The 27,705-nt window shown below is 37.3% G+C and overlaps 1 protein-coding gene across 1 annotated transcript in view; it reads right to left on the bottom strand.

Annotated features, from left to right (window-relative positions):
• Positions 1 to 27,705, bottom strand: part of GNAQ (G protein subunit alpha q) — a 299,634-nt gene that overhangs the window by 57,576 nt on the left and 214,353 nt on the right. The window contains exons 4-5 of the mRNA XM_044767595.2: positions 18,356 to 18,484; positions 16,343 to 16,472 (exon numbers count right to left, since the gene is read on the bottom strand). Coding sequence (XP_044623530.1) covers positions 16,343 to 16,472; positions 18,356 to 18,484 — 259 coding nt within the window. The remainder of the gene's footprint in view (positions 1 to 16,342; positions 16,473 to 18,355; positions 18,485 to 27,705) is intronic.

The following is a 27,705-nucleotide window of genomic DNA, read 5'->3' as shown; positions in this document are numbered from 1 at the left end:
GAAAGAAGTCAGAGGAAAAAGATGCTCCCACAGGAGCAAAGAATGACATCTGACTTCTCAGAAACTATGCAAGCAAAAGAGTGCAGTGATATATTTAAAGTGTTGAGAGAAAAAAACGAACACCCTAGAATTTTGTACCCTATGAAATAATCCTTCAAAAGTGAAGGAAAAATTAAGACTTGGACAAACTAAAATTGAGGTAATCTGTTTCCAGTAGAAATGCTTTGCAAGAAATATTAAAAGAAGTTCTTTAGAGACAAGGAAAATGATGTTGCTCAGAAACTCAGATCAACATGAAGAAAGGGAGAGTATTGGAAAAGGAACAAGTGAAGGTAAAATAAAAACTTTGATTTTTCTTATTCTTAATTGATCTAACAGATAACAGTTTGTTCAAAATAATAATAGCATATTGTATTTGATTATGTGTACTTATGCACATATTATGTATTCTTAACATATAAGTGACATGAATGATAGCAATGACACAAGGGACAGAAGGGAGCAATTTGGACTACTTTTTTATTATAAGATACTCACACTACCCATGAAATGGTATAGTGTTATCTGAAAGTGGACTTGTATTTATTGTAAACGTATATTGCAAACTCTAGTTTCAACCACTAAGATAAGTTTAAAAAAAGTATACCAATATGCTAAGAAAGAAGAGAAAATGAAATCATACAAAATGTTCAATTAATACCACTAGAGGCAGAAAAAGAGTAGAAGACAAAAATAGGAACAAAGAACAAAGGCAATAAGTAGAAAACAGTATCAAATATGGCAGATATTAATCCAACTATATCAATAATCACTTTAAATGTTATTAGTCTAAATATATCAATTAAAAGACACAGATTGTAAGAGTGGATCAAAAACTAAAACCAACTATATGTTGTCTACAAGAAACTGACTTTAAATATGCAGACACATGTAGATTAAAAGTAAATGGATGGAGAAATATATACCAAGCTAACACTAATCAAAATAAAGCTGGAGTAGCTATATTAATTTCAGACAGAGCAGATTTCAGAGCAATAAAGTTATCACGGATAAAGAAGGGCATTACATAAAAATAAAGGGTCAATTCTCCAAGAAGACACAACAATCCTTAATGTATATGCACCTAAAAACAGAGTGTCACAATATGTGAGGCAAAAACTGATAGAACTGCAAGGAAAACAGATAATTCCACTATTACAGTTGGACACTTCAATATCCCTCTATCATAGATGGACAGATCCAGCAGGCAAAAAGCCAGTAAAGACATAATTGAACTCAAAAGCAGTCAATTGGATATAGTTGACGTCTATTGACTACTTCATCCAAGAAGAGAGGTACATACATTCTTGTGAAGTTCACATGGAACATTCACCAAGACAGACCACATTCTGGTTGCAAAACACACCTTAATACATTAAAAAGAAGAGAAATTACACAATGTATCCTCTCAGACCGTAATGGAATTAAACTAGAAATCATTAACAGAAAGATGTCTGAAAAATCCCAAAATATGTGGAGATTAAAATTACACTTCAGGGGTAAAGAAGAAATTTCTAAAGAAATTTCAAAATATTTTGAACTAAAGGAAAATGAAAATACAATTCATCACACTTTGTCAGATGCAAAGAATATTGTGCTTATGGGGAAATTTACAGCACTGAATGTATATATTAGAAAACAAGAAAGATCATATAAGATATTAGAGAGAAGAAAGATCAGTCATCTATGCTTCTACTCTAGGAAACTAAGAAAAGAAAAGCAAATTAAATCCAAAGTAAGCAGAAGAAAAGAAATAATACAAATTAGGGCAGAAATCAATGAAATTGAAATCAGGAAATCAATAGAGGAAATCAACTAAACCACAAACTGGATCTTTGAAAAGATTAACAAAATCAATAAACTTCTGGCTGGCCTAACTAAGAAAAAAAGAGAAGACACAAATTACTAATATCAGAAATAAAAGAAGAGACATCACTACAGGTCCCATGGACATTAAAAGGATAATAAAGGAATACTATGAACAACTCTATGCCCACTAATTTGATAATCTACAAGAAATGGATCAATTCCTTGAAAGACACAATCTGCTGAAACTCACACAAGAAGAAACAGAAAATGTGAATAGTCCTATATCTAGTAAAGAAATTGAATCAACAATTAATAACCTTTCAAATCAGAAAGCAAAAGGGCCAAATTGGTTCACTGGTGAATTCTACTGAACATTTAAGGAAGAAATTATACCAATTATCTACACTCTTCCAGGAGACAGAAGCAGAGGAAATACTTCTTAACTTATTCTATGAAACAACATTACCCTAACATCAAAACCAGACAAAGACATTACAAGAAAAGAAAACTATAGACCAATATCTCTCATGAACATAGATGCAAATATCCTCAACAAATATTAGCAAATTGAATGCATCAAGGTATAAAAAGAATTATATAACATGACCAAGTGGGATTTATTCCAGGTATGCAAGGATGCTTCAACATCTGAAAATCAATTAATGTAATCTGTCACATCAATGGGCTAAAAAAGAAATCACATGATCCTATCAACTGATACATAAAAGGCATTTGAAAAAAAATCCATCACCATTCATGATAAAAACTCTCAGAAAACTAGGAATATAAGGGAACTTCCTGAGCTTGATACAGAACACCTAAAAAAAGAAGGAAAAAAAATCCTAAAGCTAACATCATACTTAATGGTGAGAAACTAGAAGCTTTCAGGCTAAGACAAGGAACAAAGCAATAATGTCCCCTCTCACCACTCCTTTTCAACATTGCACTGGAAGTCCTAGCTAATGCAATAAGACAAGAAAAGGAAAGAAAAGGTATACAATTTGAGAAGGAGTAACACAGTCCTCACTCACGGATGACACGATAATCTATGTAGAATATCCAAAAGGATGAAGGAAAAAACTCCTGGAACTAAGTGACTACAAGGCAAGTTGCAGGATACAATGTTTTTTGTTTTGTTTTGTTTTGTTTGTGGAAGATTAGCCCTGAGCTAACTACTGCCAATCCTCCTCTTTTTGCTGAGGAAGACTGGCCCTGAGCTAATATCCGTGCCCATCTTCCTCTACTTTGTACGTGGGACGCCTGCCACAGCATGGCTTTTGCCAAGTGGTGCCATGTCCACACCCGGGATCTGAACAAGTGAACCCCAGGCTGCCAAGAAGTGGAACGTGTGATCTTAACCGCTGCGCCACCAGGCCGGCCCCAGGATACAATGTTAATAAACAAAAGTCAATTGCTTTCCTATATACCAGCAACGAACAAGTGGAATTTGAAATTAAAAACACAGTATTCATATACATTAGCACACACAAAAAACAAAAACATAGGTATAAATCTAACAAAATATGTACAAGATCTATATGAGGAAAACTACAAAACTCTGATGAAACAAATCAAATAAGAACTAAACAGAGAGATATTCCACGTTCCCAGCTAGTGAGACTCAATAACGTCAAGACGTCAGTTTTTCCCAACTCAATCTATAGATTCAATACAATCCAAATCAAAATCACAGCAAGTTACTTCATAGATATTGACAAACTGATTCTAGAGTTTATATGAAGAGGCAAAAGACCCAGAATACACAACACAATACTGGAGAAGAATAAAGTTGGAGGACTGACATTACCTGACTTCAAGACTTACTATAAAGCTATAATAATCAAGACAGAATGGAAAGAGGAGACAAATGGAGAACCCAGAAATAGACCCACATAATTATAGTCAGCTGAACTTTGACAAAGGAGCAAAGACAATACAATGGAGAAAAGATAGTCTTTTCAACAAATAATGCTGCAACAAGTGGACATCCTTACACACACACACACACACACACACACACACAAAATGAACCTAGACACAGACCCTACAACCTTCACAAAAATGAACTAAAAAATGGATCAGAGACCTGAACGTAAACCACAAAACTCCAAAACTCCTAGAACACAGGAGAAAATCTAGATGACCCTGGGGATGGCAATGTCTTTTTAGATAGATACAACACCAAAGACACAATCCATGAAAAAAAAAACTGATAAACTGGATTTCATTAAAATTAAAGATTCTGTTCTGTGAAAGACAACGCCAAAAGAATGAGAAGACAAGCCACGGACTGAGAGAAAATATGTGAAAAAGATGTAACTGATAAAGGACTGTTATCCAAAATATACAAAGAACTCTTAAAACTCAACAATAAGAAAACTAATAACCAGTTAAAAAAAAATGGCCCAAATACCTGAACAGACACTTCACCAAAAAAGATATGCAAATGCAAAACAAGCATGAAAAGATGCTGCACATCATGTTATTAGGGAAATGCAAATTAAAACAACAAAGAGTTAATACTACACATCTATCAGCATGGCCAAAATCTGGAACACTGACAACACCAAATGCTGGCGAGAATGTGGAGCAACCAGAGTTTTCATTCATTGCTGGTGGGAATGCAACATGGTGCAGTCTCTTTGGAAGACAGTTTGGCAGCTTCTTACAAAACCTAACATCCTCTCATCAAATGATCATCTAGCAATTACACTCCTTGGTATTTACCCAAAGGAGTTGAAAACTTATGTCTACACAAAAACCTGCACACGGATGTTTACAGCAGCTTTATTCATAATTGCCAAAACTTGGAAGCAATCAAGATGTCCTTCAGCAGGTGAATAAAATAATAAACTGTGGTACATCCAGACAATGGAATAGTATTCAGTGCCAAGAAGAAATGAGCTATCAAGCCACAAAAAAGACACGAATGAAGCTTAAATGTATATTACTACGTGAAAGAAGCCAATCTGAAAAGGCTACACTCTGTATGATTCCAACTATATGACCTCCCAGAAAAGAGAAAATTCTGGAGACAGTAAAAAGATCAGTGTTGCCAGATGGCAGGAAGGAGGGAGGCGGGATGAAGAGGTGGAGCACAGAGGGTATCAGAGGAGTGAAACTATTCTGTATGATAACTATAATGGTGAACACACGTCATTATACGTTTGTCAAAATCCACAGAATGTACACAGAAAGAGTGAACCCTAAAGTAAACTGCAGACTTTGTCATGTGTGAATGCAGGTTCATTGATTGTAACAAATGTTACTGTAAACGAATGTTACTAAGTGTAACAAACAAATGTAACAAATCCCAAGGTAGGGGGAAGACAGTGTATGGGAACTCTGCACCTTCTGTTTAATTTCGCTATCAATCTAAAACCATTCTAAAAAATAAAGTCTATTTTTATATAAAAAACAATTAGATGGTGATGTTTGTACATTTTGTGAATATACTGAAAATCCATTGAAGTGTATATTTTAAATGGGTGAATTTGATGATATATGAATTATATCTCAATAACCGTTAATTTAAAAACTCAATTTAGGGGCCAGCCCGGTGGCGCAGCGGTTAAGTTCGCACGGCTGCGGACATGTCACCACTTGGCACGCCATGCTGTGGTAGGCGTCCCATGTATAAAGTAGAGGAAGATGGGCACAGATGTTAGCTCAGGGCCAGGCTTCCTCAGCAAAATAAAAAAGAGGAGGACTGGCAGTAGTTAGCTCAGGGCTAATCTTCCTCAAAAAAAAAAAAAAAGAGAAAGAAAAGAAAAACTCAATTTAATCTTTTCTACTTCCTATATGGCTAGACCTTCTGTTGCGACAGACTCTGCTTCTGAAACACTCTTTCCTTCCCAAGTTAGTCACGACCTGTTCAACTCACTCCTGCATATGCAGTCTGCCCACTGCTGCCCTCACCCTGCTGTGCCACCAGCTGCCTTCCTACTGCTCAGTCCCCACCTCTCAGGAAAACACACAGCCTTTTCTGTCGACTTACCCAGACTCAAAGGCAGGACGCTAGCACTTCTGGCTTGCCTCTTGCATAAGTGCTTTATTTCAGCGAAGAGCATTTTGACTTAAAAAAAATCTTCTTGATGACAAAAAGAACAATTTATCAGAAATATATAAAAATTTCAAATATATAATTACATAATAATGAAGTCTCAAAAGTGTAGAATTAAAAAAATAGACAAGTTTACAACCAAAGTGGGAGATTTAAAAATAACTCAAGTCAGTGAGGGGGAAAAAACCCCTCAAAACCCACAGATTGTTTTTCAGATGGCTTTTCTTCCTCCCCCAAGAAGTGAGAGGACATTAATTTTTCTCTTTTCAGGGTTCATTTCTGCACACTTTGATGAGCTAACCAAGCTATACAAAATATTTTTATGATATAAGAACAGCAGAGTAATTTGATATATAGCATACAATGTATACAATTTTTTTACATATAGTATTACACATATTATTTTTTTATTATAATTATCTAAATAAATATATACCTCGAATAAAAGTTTTATGTATTTCAATTTCTCCAATGTTCCCAAAATACATAAATGCATAATTCCCACCCAAATGATTTTAATATCAAAGGAAAATTACATGCCAGTGGTTATTTATGTTTATAATGTTAAAATGCTGGTGCAGTTAGTATTTCATTTTTAAATACATTTAGAACTGACAAAATTAAAAAAGATGAAACTATACAGGAACTATAATTCAAAAACAAGAAATTTATAGCAAATATCATGTTAAAATGTCCATTTCCAAAATATAAATGGTATGCACTAAAACTGCAGGGGAAGATACTTTAAGGAGGACATATAAAGGACAAGATTTAAATGACCAATAAATTGGGCCACACCAAAAGACATCCCTTAAGGTAGTAAAAAACCAAGTCATGGAGTGGCAGAGGTTATTTACAATAAAAATGACTTGTATTATATAAATGTCTTGTATCAAGAATATATAAAGAACTGTATATTAATAATGTTTTTTTCAAAGAAGGCAGATCAATAGAAAACTAACAGTAGGATTAAACAGGCACTTCAAGAGGAGGATATCCAATGGTAAAGAAATACACAAAGTACTCAGTCTCATTAAAATCAGGGAAATGCAAATTAACACCAACAATGAGATGCTACTACACACCCAATATGATGGCTAAAATTTATAAGCTGGCCATATCCATGTTGGCAAGGATATGGATCAACTGAACACACATCTATTGTTGATGGGAGTCTAAAGTGTTTCCAAACTTCAAACTAGCAGTGTAGTGGGTTGAATGATGACCTCCAAAAAGGTATGCGCACACCCTAACCCTCAGAACCCATGAATGTGACCTTGTTTGGACAAAGAGTCTTTGCAGATGTAATTAAGAACCTTGAGATGGGGTCCTCCTGGATTACCTAGGTGGGCCCTAAATCCAGTGACAGGCGTCCTTACAAGAGAGGCGAAGACCTTACAAGCCAGAGGAGAAGACACAGACACAGAGAAGGTCATGTGAAGACAGAGACAGAGGCTGCAGTTAGGCAACCACAAGGAAGACCAGCATCACCAGAGCCTGGCACAGAAAAAGAAGGGATTCTGTCCCATGGCCTTCAGAGGGACTGCAGCTCTGCTGATACCTCGATTTCAGACTTCTGGTCTCCAGAACTGTGAGAGAACAAATTTCTATTGTAACCCCCCAAGTCTGTGGTGATTTGTTACAGCAGCCCTAAGAAACTAACACAGGCAGGATCTACTGCACTTGAACGTATCCATTCACTGTGAACTATCAATTCTACTCCCACCCAACAGAAAATCAGGCATGTAGAAGTCAAAAAACATGAAAAGAATATTCATAGCAGCATTATTCATAATAGTCCCGAAGTGAAAACCACTCAGATGTCCATCAAATACAGGATGGATAAATAAATTGTGGTATGTTCATTCAAGTGAATAACAGACAGTAATGAAAATGCAAAAGTGCAGCTACATACAACACGGATTTATCTAATAAACAGTATTATGAACATGGAAAGCTCACACAAATGAATGCATTTAATTTCATTTATTTGAAGTTCAAAAATAGGCAGAAGTAATTTAAGTCAAAATAGCAGTTACCCTTGGGGAAGAGGGGATGGGATGGTGACTGGAAGTGGGCACAGGGGAGCTTATGGGGTGCTGACAATGTCTATTTCTTGTGGCGAATGGTGATTACATGGATGTGTTCACTTTGTGAAAATTCATCAAACTGAACGCTTATAATTTATACACTTTTCTATATGTGTATGTGTTAAAACATTATTAAAAATAATAAAACATAACTCAGTAATTGATCAAGCAGACAATAAATTAGTAAGGATATAGAAGATGTGAATAATTCAACTAACGAGTTTGTTCTAACAGACATAATATAGAACCTTGCATCCAAAAAAATGACATCACAATTTCAAGCATATGTGAAACATTTATAAAAACTGACCACATACAAAGATATAAGCAATGTTCTAAATAATAAATGGTGAGCTATAGCATGTCATGTTTATGGATGGTAAAACTCAACACCGTAAAGATGAAAAACTAACCTCAAATGTATCTATATATTTATTAAAATTACAATTAAATCTGTCTTTTGGAATTTGATGGGCTTATCCTAAAATTCAAATGGAAGAGTAAAGGACCAAGAACAGCCAAGAAAATTCCAAAGAACAATCAAGTGGGTAGACTTCATGCACTAGATATCAAGGTTATTATAAAACTCGTGATTTGATAACTTTTATATTGGTACAGGAGTAGTAAACAGATCAGCCAAATGGCCCAGAGAAAGACCCAAGCATGTAATAAAACTCGGCACAAGTCACATGTGTCTTTAGTGTTAATGGGAAGGTGAACAACCAGAAGACCTAAGAAAATAAAAAATATATTTGCTTGAAGCCTCAGAGAGCTAAAAAAGTGAAGAACTACCAGACCAGGATCTGGGAAAGGACAAGGGCAGAGAAGCGAGCCCTATCTGGGACGATTTCTCCCAGAGAGGTATCTGCTCATTCTGGAGGCGGCAGCTGAGAGGCTGAGGGGACGGGGCTCTAGGGAACCATCTCCGCTTTGTACTAGGCATGCGCGCGAAGAGGGAGGGCGTGTCCAAGTAAACAGCACGTGCGGGGACTACAGCTCAGCTCTCCAGCCACCAGAACGGCTGAAACGAAAAAGACTGAGAAGACCAAGGGTGGCAAAGACAGGAAGTGACAGGAACTTTCAGATATTGCTGGTAGGAGTGTGAACTGGTACATTCACTTTGGAAAATACTTCCACCTTATCTATTAAAGTTGAAGATTTTCTCTATGTGCCCACAATTCTACTCCTAGGCATAGATCCAACAGAAATGTGTAGTAAGAGAAACTTACTTGAATAATCACAGTAGCATTATTTATAATATCTCCAAGCTAGAAATATACCAAAAGTCCATAAATAGTAGAATGAATAAACAGTGGTATTTTCATGTAAAAGAATACTATATGGAAATGTAAATGAATAAATTATATAGAGTATAGAATGTATATACCTTACAAATATAATGTTGAGTAAAAGCCAGACACAAAAGTTTAATAAATGGTACTGGGATACTGAACAGAAATATGGCAAGGAAATATTAAGTCCTTACTTCCTATCATACACAAAAATCAATTATAGGAGTATAAAAAGCCTACAAAAAGTGAAACATTGCAACTTTTAACAGAAAATAAAGGATATAGCTTCATATTCCTGGGGAAGCAGAAGAATTCCTGAAGAAAATACAACAATACAACCAATAAAGGAAATGAGTTGACCACATTAAAACCTTTCTGTAAGACAGACAAAACCAAAAGACAAACCATACACTGAGAGAAAATATGTATGCCTGCAAACAATAATATCCAGAAAACATTTAAAATTGTGTTTACATCAATTTTAAAAAGGACAACTCCACTGGGGGACAAGGACAGGAAAGGGAATCTGCTTTGGCTGAGAAGGAGAGCATATTCACATAATGGAGCTAGACGGGGATCCAAATAAATGAATTAGAGTCACGTGTAGGAACACGAAAAAATCTCAAAAACAATGCCAAGTAAAAAAAAAGATTGCAAGATGAAATCATTTTAATAAAATCTACAATCATGCATAATATTTAGAATCTAATATTACATATTGCTTATCAATACATATATATTTAGTAAAAAAGTGAAAAAAATGCTTAGGAATGATAAATGCCAATTTCAGGCTAGTGACTTCTGGGGAGGAAGAGAAATGAGTCAGAGAAGGTTACACAAGAGCTTTAATTGTATTTGTACCATTTTATCTCTATGAAAATAAAGATTTACAGCAAATATGTCAAAATTGTAAGTTCTCCCTAATTTCAAACTCTCCTGTTATCACTGAAATAGTTTATAAAAACAGAAGTAAACAAAATTCTCTTCTCTAGCTAGTCTATGTTTTATTCTTGCACCCAGCTGTGTGCTTAGACCACACGGTATTGGTCCATCACAGACTTTGATGTTATGGCATGACTTACACTGAGGGAAGCTTAAGAAACAGCCCTTATGAATTCTCACACAGTATTTGGTTTCCTGGAGGGATGTTATCACAGATATAATTTTCTACCTCCCACAGCATCTCTTTCTGAGGTTGCAGAAGTCGCTCGGCTCATTACCAGGAGGAGAAACTTGTTTTTATGTTAAAGCCACAGTCATGTTGTAACAGACCATGAGTATCTCCTTTCATTGGTTGCTAAGAGATGCTTGACTAAATTTGTGGACCACCACTAGGAAAGGTACCTGGATGTGTGATTTGTATTTCAATTCTTAATTTCACCCTCTAATCTTTAGTGTCTTTTCATCCAGATTTTTCAGGTGATTTATTTTATCCTACTGTGTGTGCATATATGTAGATAAACACACACACAAACATGTAATAATAAAGGACAATTTTCATAAATTTTATTATATTAAAATTTTACAACTTCTGTTCATCCAAAGACACCAGTAAGACAGTAAATGGCAAACTACAAAGTAGAAGATGATGTTTGCAATACACGTGACAAAAGGCTCACATCCAAAGAATACAAGGAACTCCTACAAATCAGTAAGAAAAAGACAATCCAAAGGAAAAACGAACAAAGCTGGTAAACGACAAGAGCCAAAATTCCAGTCTGAAATCTTACTTTATTTTACCTTTTTTTTTGGTGAGGAAGATTCGCCCTGAGCTAACATCTGTTGCCAATCTTTCTCTCTCTCTTTTTTTTTTTTTTGCTTGAGGAAGATTAGCCCTGAGATAACATCTGCACCAGCGTTCCTTATTTTGTATGTGGGATGCCTCCACAGCATGGCCAATGAGTGGAGTAGGTCTGTGCCTGGATCCAAACTGGTGAACCTGGGCCAGCAAAGTGGAATGTGCAGAACTTTAACCACTCAGCCATGGGGCCAGCCCCTATTTTAACTTTGTTAAAAATGATTGTTTCAGTTATTACTTGTAACACTATCACCTAGCAACAACAACAATCACTGTTTACACCTTGGTTATGGTAGAAAATCTTCCAAATTCTCTTTTTTTGGGGGGGTACTAATAACCTTCCCTATAATAATTATATATATGTAATTACAAAAATCAAACTATACTAAATATATTACTCTGCAATCTGTCTTTTTCATGTAAAATAATTCATTTTTTGAAAAACTACTGCATAGATTACACTGGTATGGGTTCACTGTAAAGTCTACAAGATTTCCACTCTACACTCACACAAACAGAGTCCACGTGTGCCTGCTTCCCCACACCCCTACCAGCACTAAGTGCAGGTTCTGGTTCAAACTCATAAATGGTGATCAGAAAACTTCCTTCTGGCTTCCGTGAAGCAATGCGAACAAAAACATTCAGAAGGAGTAAAATAATGAGGAAACAGAAAAGCTGAAGAATGAAGAGGTGAGGGAAGGAGTTTAAAAAAGGAACAAGTAGCTGAAAATGGACAAAGGAAAGAAGAAGCGGAAAAGGGGTTAAATATACAAAAGTAGGGCGTCTTTCAGGAATATCATCATTAATCAGGCCACGGATCTGAGCAGTAGGTCAAAGGCTGAAGACGACGGTGTAGCTTCTGATTTCATAATATGATTAAGAGTCGAAGAAGGGGGTTAGAGTCAATCCAGTTGACACCGGATATCTTAACCTACGCTCTCACTTTTACGACTTGGAAGTTTCCTTTAGAGCCTTCCTTTGGAGTTTGAATTTTTTCCTCTCAATTTTTAGTCAATTCCCCCCCCCCCCCAAAGCAGAATTTTATCTGAAGGAAATTCTCAAAGCTCGCTTTGAGTTTTTAGAGCAGAACAAAGTACAGGTTTCACACTTTTAAAGAAAATGTTCAGACTTTGGTTGCAGTTGAATAACTTCAAAATGGCTTCATTTTAAAGGCTAGTAGAGGAGAAATATCCAAAGGAAATGCGTATTTTAGACTATTTGTTTTAAGATGGTTCAAAATCAAATGAGCAGTACAAGGACTCTGAATTATCGGTGAAGGATCCCTGGCTGGTCCGCTGTACCTATGAGTGTAATACGAGCTTAGAGGTAGAGGAGAGCTATTGCAATTCCTTCTTGCAAGGGCAGGATTTTCATTTTACTTCCATGCTCTTGGCCACCTTTAATAGCTCTTCTTGCTCTTCCTCTGTGTCTCTAACTTCCGGAAGACACTGTGAAGGACAGGGAAGAAAGCTTATCTAGAAGGGCAGAGGATTGGCCCTTGGTGACCCCGGTCATGGGCCTTAATCTTCCCATTCCTGTATCCTCATTGTTACCAAGCATACCAGCAAACCTGGTCTTCTCACTTCAAAAGGAGGTCAGCTGGTGAGATCCAAATGAGTAATGGTTTAAGCAAGTTCTGAATAGGCACAAAGTGCTAAGGTATTATAAATGTCTACTCTCTCGTTTTACTATTTTTTTAATCTACTAAGCAATTCCAAGAATCAAGTTTGAAGGATAAATATTTATGGGAACCAATGTTGGGGAATCTATCTTGGGTTCAAAGGAGGGCCTGGGGTATGCGGAATTATCTCAATATTTTAATAAAACTAAAACATAATTGGTCATGACCATTTCAAAAGGACTAAGATAAGTTAGAAGCACACATCCAAAAAAGAAGTGGAAGAAAGAAAGGTCGAAGTCTTTGAGATTCTATAAAGAGCTTGGTTTGTAAGAATAGTTCCTGAGTCAATAACACAAGCATCTTTGTGTTAGTGCTCAGATATTCATGTAACAGAAAACCAGAAAAATACAGACTAAAAGACAGAGTTTGGATACACATTGATAAGTTGAAATATGTTAGGAAGATGCCTTATTGTATGCTCTGGGCTTCCAGGGACAGTGAAATAACGTCTGCGTCAGAGGATTACAGCAGAATAGTCGGCTCCACGCTGATGTGTTATCAAGGAAAATAAGAGAGCAAAGGGAATATGCAAATCCACGTGGCTCTACAACCCTGATTATTCTTGTCCACTATTTGATAATATATTTCCTTCTTTGGAGAAAAAAAGCAAAGAAGGAAATTCATTCCCCAAACTCCAGGAAGGCTGAGAATCTAAACAGACAAAGCCAGATTTACACAAAATTTTGAAGATTAATACATAAAGTCTTAGAAATATGAAAAGCAAAAGCAATAATCTAAAGTACTTCCCTCAGCGACTTTGGCTGTGGTCTCCAATGCATTTTCCACAGCTCCCCAGGACAGAAAGGGAGGCTGTCTGTACCCACGCCCAGGTTGTTCTCACAACCAAGGGACGTACAACAAGGTCTGCTTTGGATTAAAGTGATGAACTTCAGATGTCAGAACTAAGAATGAAATGTTTTAGGAGTTTATTTGAGTTTTGTCTCATCAAAACCAGAAATTTGGGAAAAAGTAGAATTCTATAGTAGTTCTGAATTTCCTTAATGATTTAAGAAAGTCTAGAGGCAATGACATTTTTACATATTAGTACAACTGGAAAAAAACAAAAAAGCGTAAGGTGACTACATCCCAACAATAAAAACACCTTTGACCGTATTTCCTAATTACCAACAGAGATGGCCGTGGCTAACACAGATGAAGTCATTAATGGGCAGTATTTTCCTTATTATGCTTAAGATCATCTCCAATACTACCAGCAGGCTTGACTTGAAGTCTGAGAAAAGAAGATCATAAAACAACTTTTTTCTCATAGAATTACAAGGTAGGCTTTAAAAATATTCACATAAGGGAGTCCTAATGAAACAATAACTGATTACTCTTTCGATTTATAGCACAATGCATCACTACAGGAACCAAAGAAACTGGGAAAATAGTTTTAGATGTACATAGTGCCTATACATTAAATGGCAAGTTACTGTGGAAACTAATTATCGTATCTGATAATCAAAACATCGTCATCTTATTCTAATTAATATAAAATACTTTTACACAAACATCTGATCTCCACGATCAACGTCAGATGAAAAATGAAATAAACGATCTGTAATATGCAGATAATTGAAGAACTGGACGTATGTGCTAGAATTAGCTGATGAGCTACCTAATAAATCTACTTTCTTTTATGTTTTGCAAATTTTCAAGTGGTAAATTGACTAGCATTAAATCATAATATAGATTTCTTTAGATACAGTACATTTATCTCGTATAAAACATGTATTGATAAACACTTGTTTTCTTCTAGCTGTAAACAGTGACATAAGGAATAAAATTATGTATGCTTCTTACATCTGCTGTGTAGTTGATAATGTCTTAAATTTTATTTTACTGGACAACAAACTAAAGAAGAGAAATGATGACCTATGTAACTAAATGGCTTCCTCCCCTTATAGTCTCTGTTCTGACAAAACCATACCTCTTTTATGAGGTTTTTTAGGGCAAAGCATTTTTTTTGTTTTTGTTTTCTTCTCATTTTTGTATCTCTTTAGAGACCTTGGTACCCAGCATATAGTAGACAATCCATCAAAATATTTTCCGTCTTGATTCAACATTCAAAGAAATCAGAAATGTTGCCATACGTCTGCTTCCAAAATATGCAGTATGTTCAAAATACTACATCCACGGTAGTATCCCAGCCTACACTCCATACTACTCCATCAAGGATTATGGAACAACCAACAACACAGATACAGATAAAGACAGAAATACATATAGAGATATCACAGCTAAAATTCTGATGCCATTTGCTTAACCTAGATTTTGATCATTGATTCTCATAGATTTTAGCATACTTTTCAGGCACTTTTGCATTACAGCTACAGAGGGCAAATTATTAGTAAACCTCACTCTTAAAAAGAAGTTCTTTGATTGATTCAAAAGCCCATATACTTGTAACCCAGGAAAGATTCTGAAACGCATGAACAGATAACTCAGCTCTATCTGGGATATTGGTTCATGAACTCTTTATCAATCCCACATGCAAAAGGAAATGCTGTGGAGGACTGAATATGTATTTTAATGGAGATGTTAATACTTGCAGAAAAATAAAATATTTAAAAGGATCAAGAAGCCAGAATTCTTGCGTACCAAAAATTGCACAGTATTATAAGTATATTTTAATATGTCAGATCTTATTTTAATGAGCTAGTAGGGCTATTTCACTCACTTCTCTTTATTTTCTACCTTATTCGAAGGAAATTTAACGCTCACTATTGGCATGTCAGTCTGCAATCTCTGCCTCTAATAGGGCATCAGTGGTGTCTCCTCCTTTCCCCCAACACACACACTGAACTCCAGCTCAAAGTCACAGTTGTCTATGCCCCTTAATCATCCTCTATAATCAACTCTGATTCATCATCGAGCTTTCATCATCCTCAAAATCCATATTTATACCTGTTAGAATTTCAGGTAATGGGGAGGAGATTATAATACTGAATCACTTCTCCAGACAGTCATATCAAGGATACTTTTTCAATCATTCACTGCTTAGTAGAGATCAAATTATGCAATAGCCTGTAGAATTCTCTAAGAGCAGAAAGGCCACATCACCAAGACACTTCTTGGCTCCACAATGAATTGATTTAGAGCCCAGCTGTGAAGTTACCCACATTTTTCAAGAGAGCTTTTGAGCACTCTTTGGGATCCACCCATCACACAAACAATGATTTAAACAAAATGAAAACAAAACTAAACAGGCTGACTCACTCCAACACTCCCAACTCCATCCTACAGGAAGAAGGCTATAAAATGATGTGATGATTAGCCTAGGGATTTCCATGTTATTTTCATGTTCAGAGCCGCTGCACAGAGTTACAAGTATCAAATAGGGTCTAATTAGACCTGAACACACAGAACTAACTCATACACTTGACAAAAGAGCTAACTGTTCTGAGTATACCACATGGCACCATAGGGTTATTTTTGGCTATTTAAAAAAATCCCCAAATCAATAGTCAAGAAAGCAATGAAGTCAACTTGTCCGATACCCCACACCCTATCACTTATTTGTATCAGATATTAAAATGATAATCCAGCGCCTGTCCAGAGAGCACTCACCTCATTGTCCGACTCCACGAGGACTTGATCATATTCACTAAGCGCTACTAGAAACATGATAGAGGTGACATTTTCAAAGCAGTGTATCCATTTTCTTCTCTCTGACCTTTGGCCTCCTACATCGACCATTCTGCAAGGTTAACAATATTCATATTAATAACATATAAAGAAAAGGAAATCATATAAATATAACTTTACTTACAAACTTAGAAAGAATACTCGAAAAAGAATGGTCATCCAAGTCAATTCAATTAATTCTTATTAAACATCTACTAATTTTCTGTCACTTAATCAAAGTCAAGACATTCTGGGTAATACATCGTTGTGATTATTAGGAAGTTAATTATTATGTATAAAAATTATAATTTTGTTAAAAAAAAAATCCTGTGCCAAGCCAAGCAAAATGGTGTTTTATTTAATCAAGCACAGAAGAGTCCGAAACAAACGAGTTTTACTTGTGTTAAGCTCTAATGGCAAATACTGACTTGAGTTTCTCTTCCTATGAAATGAAAATGAAGATCCTCATGTATTTCTCAAGGATGCTAGAAATGACCACAAATGCACTTAAAAGATGTAAGAGGCTATACATTTTAATATGGGTAAATAATATGCTACTCATTTACATGAAATCCTCATTCCATGAATGCTTTTGATGGTGGCAGGAAATTACTCTTCTAAGTCATTACTTATACTGTAGTGGCAAAAATGTCCTTTAAAAGCTAGTGCATAAAATGTAGAAAAAAACCAGATGTAACAGTAACTCGGCTTCAGAATTCACTAATTATGAAGCAATGAGGAGATGAAAATCTCCATGAAATGCTACATGTTTTCTGAAAATATTCTGTAATATGGTTATAAAAGGAAGGAAATTTGGGTGTCTCAAATTAAAGATCTCTAAATACTATGAAGTCAAAACTTAAGCAATCCAGAATGCTTGAGCTATAAGGAATTTTGGTGATCCTTTAATGCAATCATTTTATAGATGAAAAAAATGAGAATCAGAAATATTTCCAAAACGTCACCCACTTTATGGATATGTCTATTAGAGTAGCGTATGGCAGCCAGATGCGACCACAGGTGCAGAGACTGATTACAATAAAACACACAGTACTTTGGCAGGGAGCGATGAGGGTATGCTCTTTAGAGTCACGTGGCAGAGTTACATAACTCCTACTTCAGGAGCCTGTATTGTATGTGGTCTTCTTCAATGGGATGCGCTCTCCCAAGGAACTCGACTCTCTGCTCAAAGACATACTCACATGGCTTCAGTTCTCAAAGCACCATGTGGTTTCTATTCTAACTAAAAGCACAACTGAGTAATTGCGTAATAACAGATGAAATGAAAGTACATCAGCATTGTTTATTTTTTCTCATCTTCAAAAAAAATTAGAATACTTCTGCTGAAGTATTACCTGATAGAATAGCAGTAGTGAAAGAGGAAGTAATAAATTTCATTCTATTTTACTACACAAATTTAGACTAGGTTAATCAATCTATTTTCAAAATCATGTATTTTAAAATTTTTCAAGCAATTTATTTTAGGCATACAAAATATCCCATATTTTTATTGCTACTGAAAAATTCAGCATTGGTACCAGAGAACTAGGAGGAAAACATGAAAAGCTTCTGACAACATATAATTTCTATTATTAATAGGGTCCTAAGACCATTTATATCTTACAAAAATCTAAAAACAGATCCATTGTCCACGTAGTTAAAATCATTCCCCAAAAATTATAGTCAGGACCAACGTTTGAGTAACTGATTTTAATCACCCACCAGCAAACTAAGAATTCATTGATTTCTTGGTGATTTAATCTGAAATGAGAAAGCTGCCCATACATCTTTCCTCTTCTTCCTCTTTCAGGGATATATTATTTCATTTGTGTATCTAATGATAATAACCGGTAAAAAGGTAATATTGTTTTAAAGCCTACACATGATTTCAATATTTATAGAGTTCACCAAGTGTACTCAAGGCACAGGAGTGGGTTGGACAGACTCAGTTACTACCTGAAAATGACACTTTGTAAGTCAAAGGGGTATTCGATGATCCCTGTGGTGGGGACTCGAACTCTGAGCACATCTTGTTGCGTAGGCAGGTAAGTAGGGTCGGCCACGCGGTCCAAGTCATTAAGATAGCTGGAGGAGGGGAGACACAACGAGAACGTCAGTGACACCATCACACCAAAGCTGCCTGCGGCAAGGCAAGGGCAAAAGCGAATCACAAGAGAGAAGTAGAGAAAAGAAAGAAAAATACCAGAAAATGGTAGAGAAGCTTGGGAAGTCGAAAGATAACGTCAGTCTTCCACAAGAGCAAAGTTATCCGTCTATGGATTACCTGGTTTACTGTATTTCTCATTTCTTCTCTTACTATCAGTTAGAACCCATGCAAAAAGTAAAGGGGAAAAAGAAAAGAAATTAAAGTCTCCTACTCTCCTCTTGTTTGGTGGGTAAAGCAGAAGTTTAAAGCAAATAGCTTTTGAATTATTTATACAAATTTTATTTGCACAAACAGATAACAGAGTTACACATAAGGTCAGGACGATTTTTTTTTTTTTTTTTTTTTGCCTTCTGCAGAACATCAGAGCCTTTTTCGGGAATGTATTTCCTTATTCCCCTGAGAGAGGACAGCAGGATACCGTGTCCTAAATTCTGTCCAAAGCCTAAGTCATTCATGACTAATGTGAAACCATGAGATTTCTAGTTACAGAGGACACAATATCTAAGTCAGATAGTCCCAATGTTTAGAGTCACCACACCTAAACGTTAAATTTATCTGCTTAGATGATACTTTTCCATTCCTTTAAAAAAAAAAAAAACTTTTTATTTTGAAATAACTTTAGACTCAAAAGAAGTTGCAAAATTACTAGAGAATTCCCCTGTAGCCTTCACCCAGCTTTCCCCAATGATAACATCTTATGTAACCCATATACATTATCAAAACCAGGAAATTGATCCAATACTATTAACTGAACTACAGACGCTGTTCAGATTTCTCCAGGTTTCACATAGATACACACACGTTTGTTTTGAGTACACAGTTCTAAGAAATTTTATCACCCTTAGAGATCTGTGCAATCACACCACAATCAGGATACAGAATTGCTCTGTCACCACAAAGAAAGTGCCTTGTGCTACCCATCCCAACTCTAACCCCCGGCAACCACACACATTCCCCATCAGTGTAATTTTTCATTTCAAAAGTGTTATATTCCATTCGCTTTTCATTCTCTCAAATTGCAACAAATAATCTGCAACTTTGAGAATTACCTAATTTGATATAATTGATGACAGGTGAAAATGACTGTTCCACGCAGCACCCTCATGATGTCAAAGAGTAACTATACTTTCTGTGGCCCTGGAGAGGATGGAGCACAGGTATGGTTTCAAAACATACCACTGCAAAGTGTACGCACAAAGTAACTAACGTGTGAATCAGATTTAAAGAAAAGGTGGAACCATTAATAGAATTGGAAGGAGTCAGAGCCTCAACACCTTTATGCCCACAAACAAGAGACAGTGAGTTCTGAGACACGTTATCAGGGACCGTCTGGGGCAGAGCATGCTACATCTTAGCAAGAGCACAAATACTCAGTTGATATGACCTACCTAGAGTAAGGACTTTGTCTCATCCATCATTCTTCCTGCCTTAATATCTAAAAGAGTGCCTGGCAAATAGTACTTTATTATTATTATTGGATGGATAGATCAAATTCTTATGTTGAGATTTAGTTTTAGCATTACTTAAATACCATTCTTACCAGTGGTGTTTCCATATTAATGATAATAATAAATTTGAAACTGAGTGTTGAAAAGAAATATTACATTAAGTCTCTAAGATTCATGGGATCATAAAATAGTAGAGCTAAGTCTGACTTTAACAAAGAAATAAAATTACTGCCTCTTTTGAAGGTGTTACCAATCCTTTAAGACAAAAAGTAGCAGCCTGGAAATTCCTACTACAAAGCAATTAATTAGTATTCTAGTGGCTTTATCCCAAACACATCAGTGATTCTCTAGCTGGCAATTAGCTCTCTACTGACTAATAGGAACCAGCCTGATATCTTTAATTATTATAAAACTGGCTGGAGGACAAAAAGGGGGAGAGTTTGGGAGAATATGGGCGTGAGAGACAGGAAGGAAATGTAAAAATGGACGGGACTCAAAATTTTAGTTACTATCTTGGCATGGTCTTGGAGTTGCCTGATGAGGTTAACAAGCCCATGTTCTGGGAGTTGGTCCGTATCTCATTCTACAAATAAACCAACTCATTATGCCATAAATGCACAATCAACTGGCTACTCTATATAATGGCGTTCTTTGATTTATCAGCTCCTCGATTTGAAAAACTTGAAATCAATGTACATTTTGGAACCCACAAGATCACCAAATATTTATTTAACCATACTATATACAAAAATTTAATTCAGAGGAATCAGAGAACTTCCAATTTATATTGGCAAGCTTGCCTGGAAATATGCTGACCAATAAACCATTTCTACTTACTTAACCCAACAAACAGAGGTCAGAAGAGAGGGTGCCCAATTCTTGTACACAAGGTGCTGTTGTGTTCCTGTGGTGCAGAAAAACGGTGACTTTCTGTTTCTCGAAGATGAACTGAATAGACTGTTCGTTGCCACTCCATTTTTAAACATGGATGTGTATTTGCACAGGAGAGTTTGAAGAACCAGCACATGAAGTAGGCAATTACCTGTCACACTGCACAGTAGGAACACTGCTAGTCTCTCTCCAATTTAGAAGGGTGAACTGAGCCCCCTGCAAAGTATGCTCGGGTAAGATAGAATCAGGGTACACACCTATGACTGAAAAGCCACTTACAAGGGATTAGAGGCTGCCTCAAAATATTGTCAGTGGTGTCTTTCCGTGCACCCGGGGCACTACTGCCATATTAGCTGAATATCTGAAACATTCATACTTGCAAGAACATTTTTTCCTCTTCATCTTTCTCTTGCTCCTTTTCAGCGTCATTATAGTTGACACAGAGTAACAACAAGTGCGTGTTGTAACAACAATGAACTTATGCTGAGTGCTTGCTGCTTGCCGGGCTCAGTTCTGTCCGTTCACTGCCCAGGTAGCAACGCATTTCATGGCAAGGAAATGGTCATTAAAGATGTTTCATACATTTCCAATTAACTTGAAAATGAACTATTGTTCGTGCCTGACATTCTTTTTCCTTGGCCTCACTTGGATGGTGGAAAGAAAGGCTCACTTCACTTGAAGTAAAAAAGTTAAATTAATCAAGTTTAACGAAAGAAAAAACGGAAAGGAACTGTTTCAAAGTTTGCTGGTTGCAACATACATTATCTACAACCAAAACCAAACCAAACACACCCCAAAACAAGGCAAGAAAAACAAAACAAAACAACAAGAAACTCCTGGAACCAAACCAAAGACATACAAACTATTTTCTCCTAGAGGAAGGCCTAGGTGCCTCAGAAGCCAGTGTGTTGCAGACAACTCGTAAAGCAGTTAAAATGGGCTGGCAGCCAAGGCCAGCATTTCTCACTGCCTAGGAGAGGCCAGTGTGCAGAGCTTCCGCCTGTGTAAGCCCCAACCCACGGACCCCCTCACTCTGGGCTTATGGAACTTGAACAGACTCACAGCGTTTTCTGCATTTCACATGTTAGTGGGGGGAAACCATTCCATTCCCTTAGAAATGGAGTTCTGGCCCAATAAGACTAGTGCATCCTCATTTGTTGATTCTTATCACATTTTGAGGAAGTAATGGAATAATATCCTAACTGAATTGTCCTTTCCATTGAAGCATCTCATATTCTGAGGAAAAACTTTGGTCAAATTGGGGGTGGGGGGGGCGGGGAGGAATGAGTTCATGTTGGATTATTCCATTCATTTAACCTTTCACAAAGAAACACCGAGGTCTGAACAAATTTATATCGCAGAGTAAATTCAGAGAGTTCATTATAACTATAATTTGTTTTGTAGGAATGATTTTGAGTGGCTGCTGAGGTCATTCTCGGGGTGTTGCTATGGTGACAGGCACAAGGTACATTTCCAAGGCAATATATGTGTAACCAGTGGCTGGCAGTAACCCTCTCCTGATGTCAGGGAGAGAAAGCTCCTGTGGCATACATGGGCCTTATTTAACTGTCTAGGCGACAAGACATTTAAGACTATGCTAGAAAATTTGAGGTTTAGGAGATTAAACTCACCTTACTCCAATCCATTCATGGGGATTTAATGACTTGCCATTGCTTTGAGACATGTAATAACTGATAACTTCATAACTGATTTTAAAAAAACTCAACATTTTTCCACATTTGCCCAGTTAGTGCTCTCACACTACATGGGGTCAGGGACTATGACTACCTTTGTTCACAGCCGGTCACTAACACTTAGCCAAGGGCCTCAAACGCAGCAGGTGCTCAACATGTGACCTAGGTTAAATAAAAAACAACAACAGAGGGGGCTGGCCCCGTGGCCGAGTGGTTAAGTTTGCGCGCTCCGCTGCAGGCGGCCCAGTGTTTCGTAGGTTCGAATCCTGGGCGCGGACATGGCACTGCTCGTCAGACCACGCTGAGGCAGCATCCCACATGCCACAACTAGAGGAACCCACAACGAAGAATACACAACTATGTACCGGGGGGCTTTGGGGAGAAAAAGGAAAAAAAAAAAAAAAAAATCAACAACAACAGAGGCCAGCCCCGTGGCCTAGTGGTTATGTTTGGCATGCTCTGCTTCAGGAGCCTGGTTTCGGTTCCCCAGTGCTGACCTATACCACTCATTGGCGGCCATGCTGTGGCAGCAACCCACATACAAAACAGAGGAAAATTGGGACAGATGTTAGCTCAGGACCAATCTTCCTCAGCAAAAAGAGGAAGATTGGCAACAGATGTTAGCTCATGGCGAATCCTCCTTAGCAAAAAACCCAGAAAACAAAAAAAACCACCACCACCACCTCACACAAAGACACAGAGAATAGACTGGTGGTTACCAGAGGGAAAGGGGGGAGGTGGGAGGGTGAAACAGGTAAAAAGGCACATGTGTATGGTGACAGATGGCAATTAGACTTTGGGTGGTGAACACAATGTAGTCAACACAGAAAGCGAAATAAAATGATGTCCACCTGAAATTTATATAATGTTATAAACCAACATTACCTTAACAAAAAAAAAATGAATAAAATAAAAAGTCAAGGGAAAAAAACTATTTTATGGAAAATGCTGCAGTGGTTAGAAAGGCAGGTTACACCTTTTAGGAGAAAACAAAGGAGTAGAGGGGTTGTTAGCTATCCATCTTTACGTAACTACCTCTCTGGGCCATTATTGGCCTGCATTATATAAGCACTAAATTCTGAATTAAAATGCCTCCGACGAATGTAAAGACAACACAGAAAGGAAGGCAGCATTTGTTTAATTTCATTTAGTAGATGTGCTTCCTGCTCTTCTTTAGGTCCTGGCTGCAAAATGATATAGTTTGTATATCGGTTTTATGCCTATCAGCATCGAGCTTTCAGGCCTTGATATAGGGCTAATGGAGGGAGTGGTACCTTATTAACAGACAATTGTGACACAACTCTTTAATGGAAGAAACAGGTTTCTGATAGTTTTCAGTGGCAAGCACAGCACCAAAGGGACTCATGTAGTAAAATTTCAACGGTTCCCTTCCTACCATGAAACAAATGCAGGGTCATCTGGAATTCAACAACATATCTGACCATGACATTCTGGTAGGTGCTAAGGATATGAAGAGCCCCAGGAGGTGACCCCCACCTGCAAGGAGATTACCAGCCTGTGGGAAGAAAAGGGTTACATGAAGAGGAGAAATGGTGGGGTTTATTAGGGATGCAATGAACATTTGATGTTTTAGACAGAGTCATTTTCCAGGAACCTGTCTGAACTGTTTCTAATCCTTGGTGATTATCCACAAAACATCCTTCTGTAGCATGATTGATTTGCATGAGAGACTTAAGGAATTCATGCCCAGTAGTTTATAATTTTACACCTTGTAACTGCTAAACTCTTTATACATTTAACTTTCAGGATCATCTCTGGCTGCAGAAAAAAATAAAAACTTCAGAAATGGATATAATCCATAACTTTAGATTAAAAATATATGAGAGAAGCTTAAACATCACTAAAACAATATGCTCAAATCAAATTAAATATGGCATTTTCTCTCTTGAATATGTTTCTTTTTTTTCCCGAGGAAAATTCACCCTAAGCTAACATCTGTGCCAATTTTCCTCTATTTTTTTTAGCCTGTGGGCCACCAGCACAGCATGGCCACTGACAGAGCAGTGTAGTTCCACACCCAGGAACCAAACCTGGGCCGCCGAAGCTGAGTGTGCCAAACTTACCTACTAGGCCACCAGGGCTGGCCCTTGAATATGCTTTTAAAAGAGACTCAATTGTTTTTCAGTCACGACAATAGTTTGTCAGTTCTCTTACCGCACAAAATTGAGGTTCTCCTACCTGATGAACATTAAAAAAAAAAGCCAATTATTACAGCCTCAGCTTTTAGGAAAAGAATGCAGCTTTATTGCAAGATGGATCTGTAAGGAGACAGGAGGCAACGTTGTCAAATCTGTCTCCCCAGTCTAGGACTTGGGGCACAATTTATAGGATGAAGGGCAGGGTGATCCCAAGTGTGGAGACAGATGATTGGAGGTGAGGAGAAGTGAGGTAATTGATGATCTGCACAAGTGTGGTCAAGCTTCATGCCTCTTCACAGGACACACAATGGTGGTGTTAGCAAGATTTGAGAGTAGGGTTTTCAGCCCTTTGACATAAAAAGGTCACTTATCAGGCATTTGTAAAGACCCAGTTGATGGATTGGTGGTCTCAGTTCCTGAAAAACCACGCTTAATTACTCTGTTGGTAAGATGGGGTCTGTTGAACTGGTCCTGGAGGGCCTGTGGTTACAGTTCTGAGCTGACCTTCAAATTTAATTCATGCTCCAATTTGGCATATGAGAACATATTTTTTTAAAACTCTTTTTAAAATTAAAAAAGAAAAACAATCCCACCACCTATGATTGGAGGGGTAATAGAAATCTAAACCAAGAATAGCATAGAAATTAGAAATTCAAGTGGTTCTTTTTTTAATGGAGGAAACATGAATAAAATTTAGAGATGACCCAGCGAGTATACTGTATCACATTACAGCTGGGGGTTAAAAAAATTTAATGAAAGTTATAGGCACACGACACTCAGCAATTATACCAAAAGAGGGAAAGTACCTGAGGGTGGTAAGTAGAAAAAGAAATCTCTCACATTTGGTATAAATCCAACCAAATGTAGTAAGATACATGAATACAGCACCTTGGAGCACGCAATGTAGCGTGATAGGGGTGTGCGTTGGGGTTCTCCGACTCCTGTGTAAGGGCCTCCTGCTAAGAGGCTGCATTTATAACAGATTTGCAGTTCAAGTCAGATATTAAGATGAAGTTCTGGCACAGAAAATGACTCTGGGTAGAACTTCACATTTTTAATTATTGAAAAGAAGGGTAAAAAAAGTAGGTTGACTTCATTAAAAAAAATTAAGAAGACCTCATTGTAAGAGGAACAGTCTTGGGGGAATTGAAAGCTAGATCACGCCATGAGATCTTATTTGACACTGTCAAAAGCCGTGGAAGCTAAGGAGAAACCAGAAACACACGGTTGTTGTACAGTAGCTATGTGACCACAAGGATTCAAAGGAAAAAAGTAAAAGAAATTGCCAAAGTGAAGTTAAAATAAAAAAAAAAAAAAAGGAGTGAAAGTAACAGTTCTGCAAAACTGTCATCCTGAGGAGAGGGTCAAGTATAGGCTTGGGCGCCAAGACCCACCCAAGTCCCTCCCTCATCTGGCAGATCCTGTTGCCGAAATGAGCCTGGCTGGCCATCTGGTTAGGCTGGTTGGCTGCACAGGATTACTCATTACACAAACACTTCCATCTCCTGAAAAGCTCATTTTGTAGAGGGCAAATCAACTTTCCTCTTTCCTTTTTAACACCTGGCACGCCATGATCAGAGCTCAAGGAGCAGCAGCATTTATTACAAGGACTTTGTCCTTAAGAAGCTAATTGTTTTCAAACCAAAATTCCAGGTTTAAAACAAAGGTCACCCAGTAGTGACAGGTAGGTGACAATCTTACGGTTTATGAAAACTATTCAGAAGAGACTGTTCTGTGGGGATAAAAGAGAAGTCTAAGAGATCATGCATTTCCATTTTCCTTTTCCAAAGAACTAAACCAATCTGGAAAATCAAATTTTTAGAAGCAAATTAAATGTCTCATAAAAAGATCCTATCACTGCATTTGGTAAATAGCTTCAGTATCTTATGAATCTTACATATGGATAGTTGATTTGAAGGTCTAACAGAAAGAGACCACCGGTGTGAAATGAGGAATGGGCTGGGCAACCGTGTGTCTGCCAGGCAGACGCTGGGCTTGGGTCAGGGGGAGACTCTCAAGTCTGCTGCTCAAACAAATAAACCGACCTTGTAATTAAAAACAAAGCAACACAAAAGAGAGAGAGAGAGAGACAGAAACGGAGAGGGAGCAAAGGGAAGGGAGGAAGAGGACTTTTTCAGTTTGTTTGTTTGGCTTTAATTTATTCATCTTTCATACGATAACTTTTAAAGCTGTTGACTAATTTTGACACAATTTTTATACTTCTAAAACATATCAAAAAACATCGGAATGCTGCTTTTTTATCCTAGTCTGCCTGTCTTGAAATGTAATGGCAGTGCTTAATTCAGTTAACGTACACATATTTATTGAAAATCTGTTACATGTTAAATTCTAACGCACTGTGTGTGTTGGAGGGAGGGGAGTTGGCACAGGGAGCTGGTACAAAATACTCAAAATATATAAATTCTTTGCCTTTAGGGACATCAAGCTACCTGGGAAGGAAAGATAGCACAGATGAGTCAATTAAGAAATAATTAAGTGCCAAATTGTGAGCTGCTCACTCTGAAGGCAATAAGAAGGGAGAGATGATTATGTACTGTGGTCACTGGAGAATAGCGTAGAGAAGAAGTGGGGGATGAGTTACACCATGCAGACAGAATGGGATGTGAAAAGGCAGAAAAGAGAGAAAAGAGATGGGAAGAAATTAAGAAAGACACAGAGTTTACTTACTCTTTTATTATTCATTCATTCAACGACTTTCTCTGAGAACCTTCACTGAAAGCTAGGCACTGTGCTCAGCACTGAGTGGGAACCTCAAGGAGCGTGTCCTCTGGCAATGGAAATGAATGTGCTATAAACAACCACACCACAATGCAGATAGGATGCGGGTCATCAGAGAGGGTCCAGTGACAGTAGCCAAGAGTCAGCCACGAGCACAAGGTCACTGATTCAAGCAGGCAGGTCTCGCCTGGTCATGTCACCTGAACTT

This window comes from Equus asinus, chromosome 23 (assembly GCF_041296235.1).
Source record: "Equus asinus isolate D_3611 breed Donkey chromosome 23, EquAss-T2T_v2, whole genome shotgun sequence".
In the NCBI taxonomy this organism is placed as follows: domain Eukaryota; kingdom Metazoa; phylum Chordata; class Mammalia; order Perissodactyla; family Equidae; genus Equus; species Equus asinus.
Note: the sequence above shows the minus strand (reverse complement) of the source record. Positions and strands in the feature narration are given on the sequence as shown.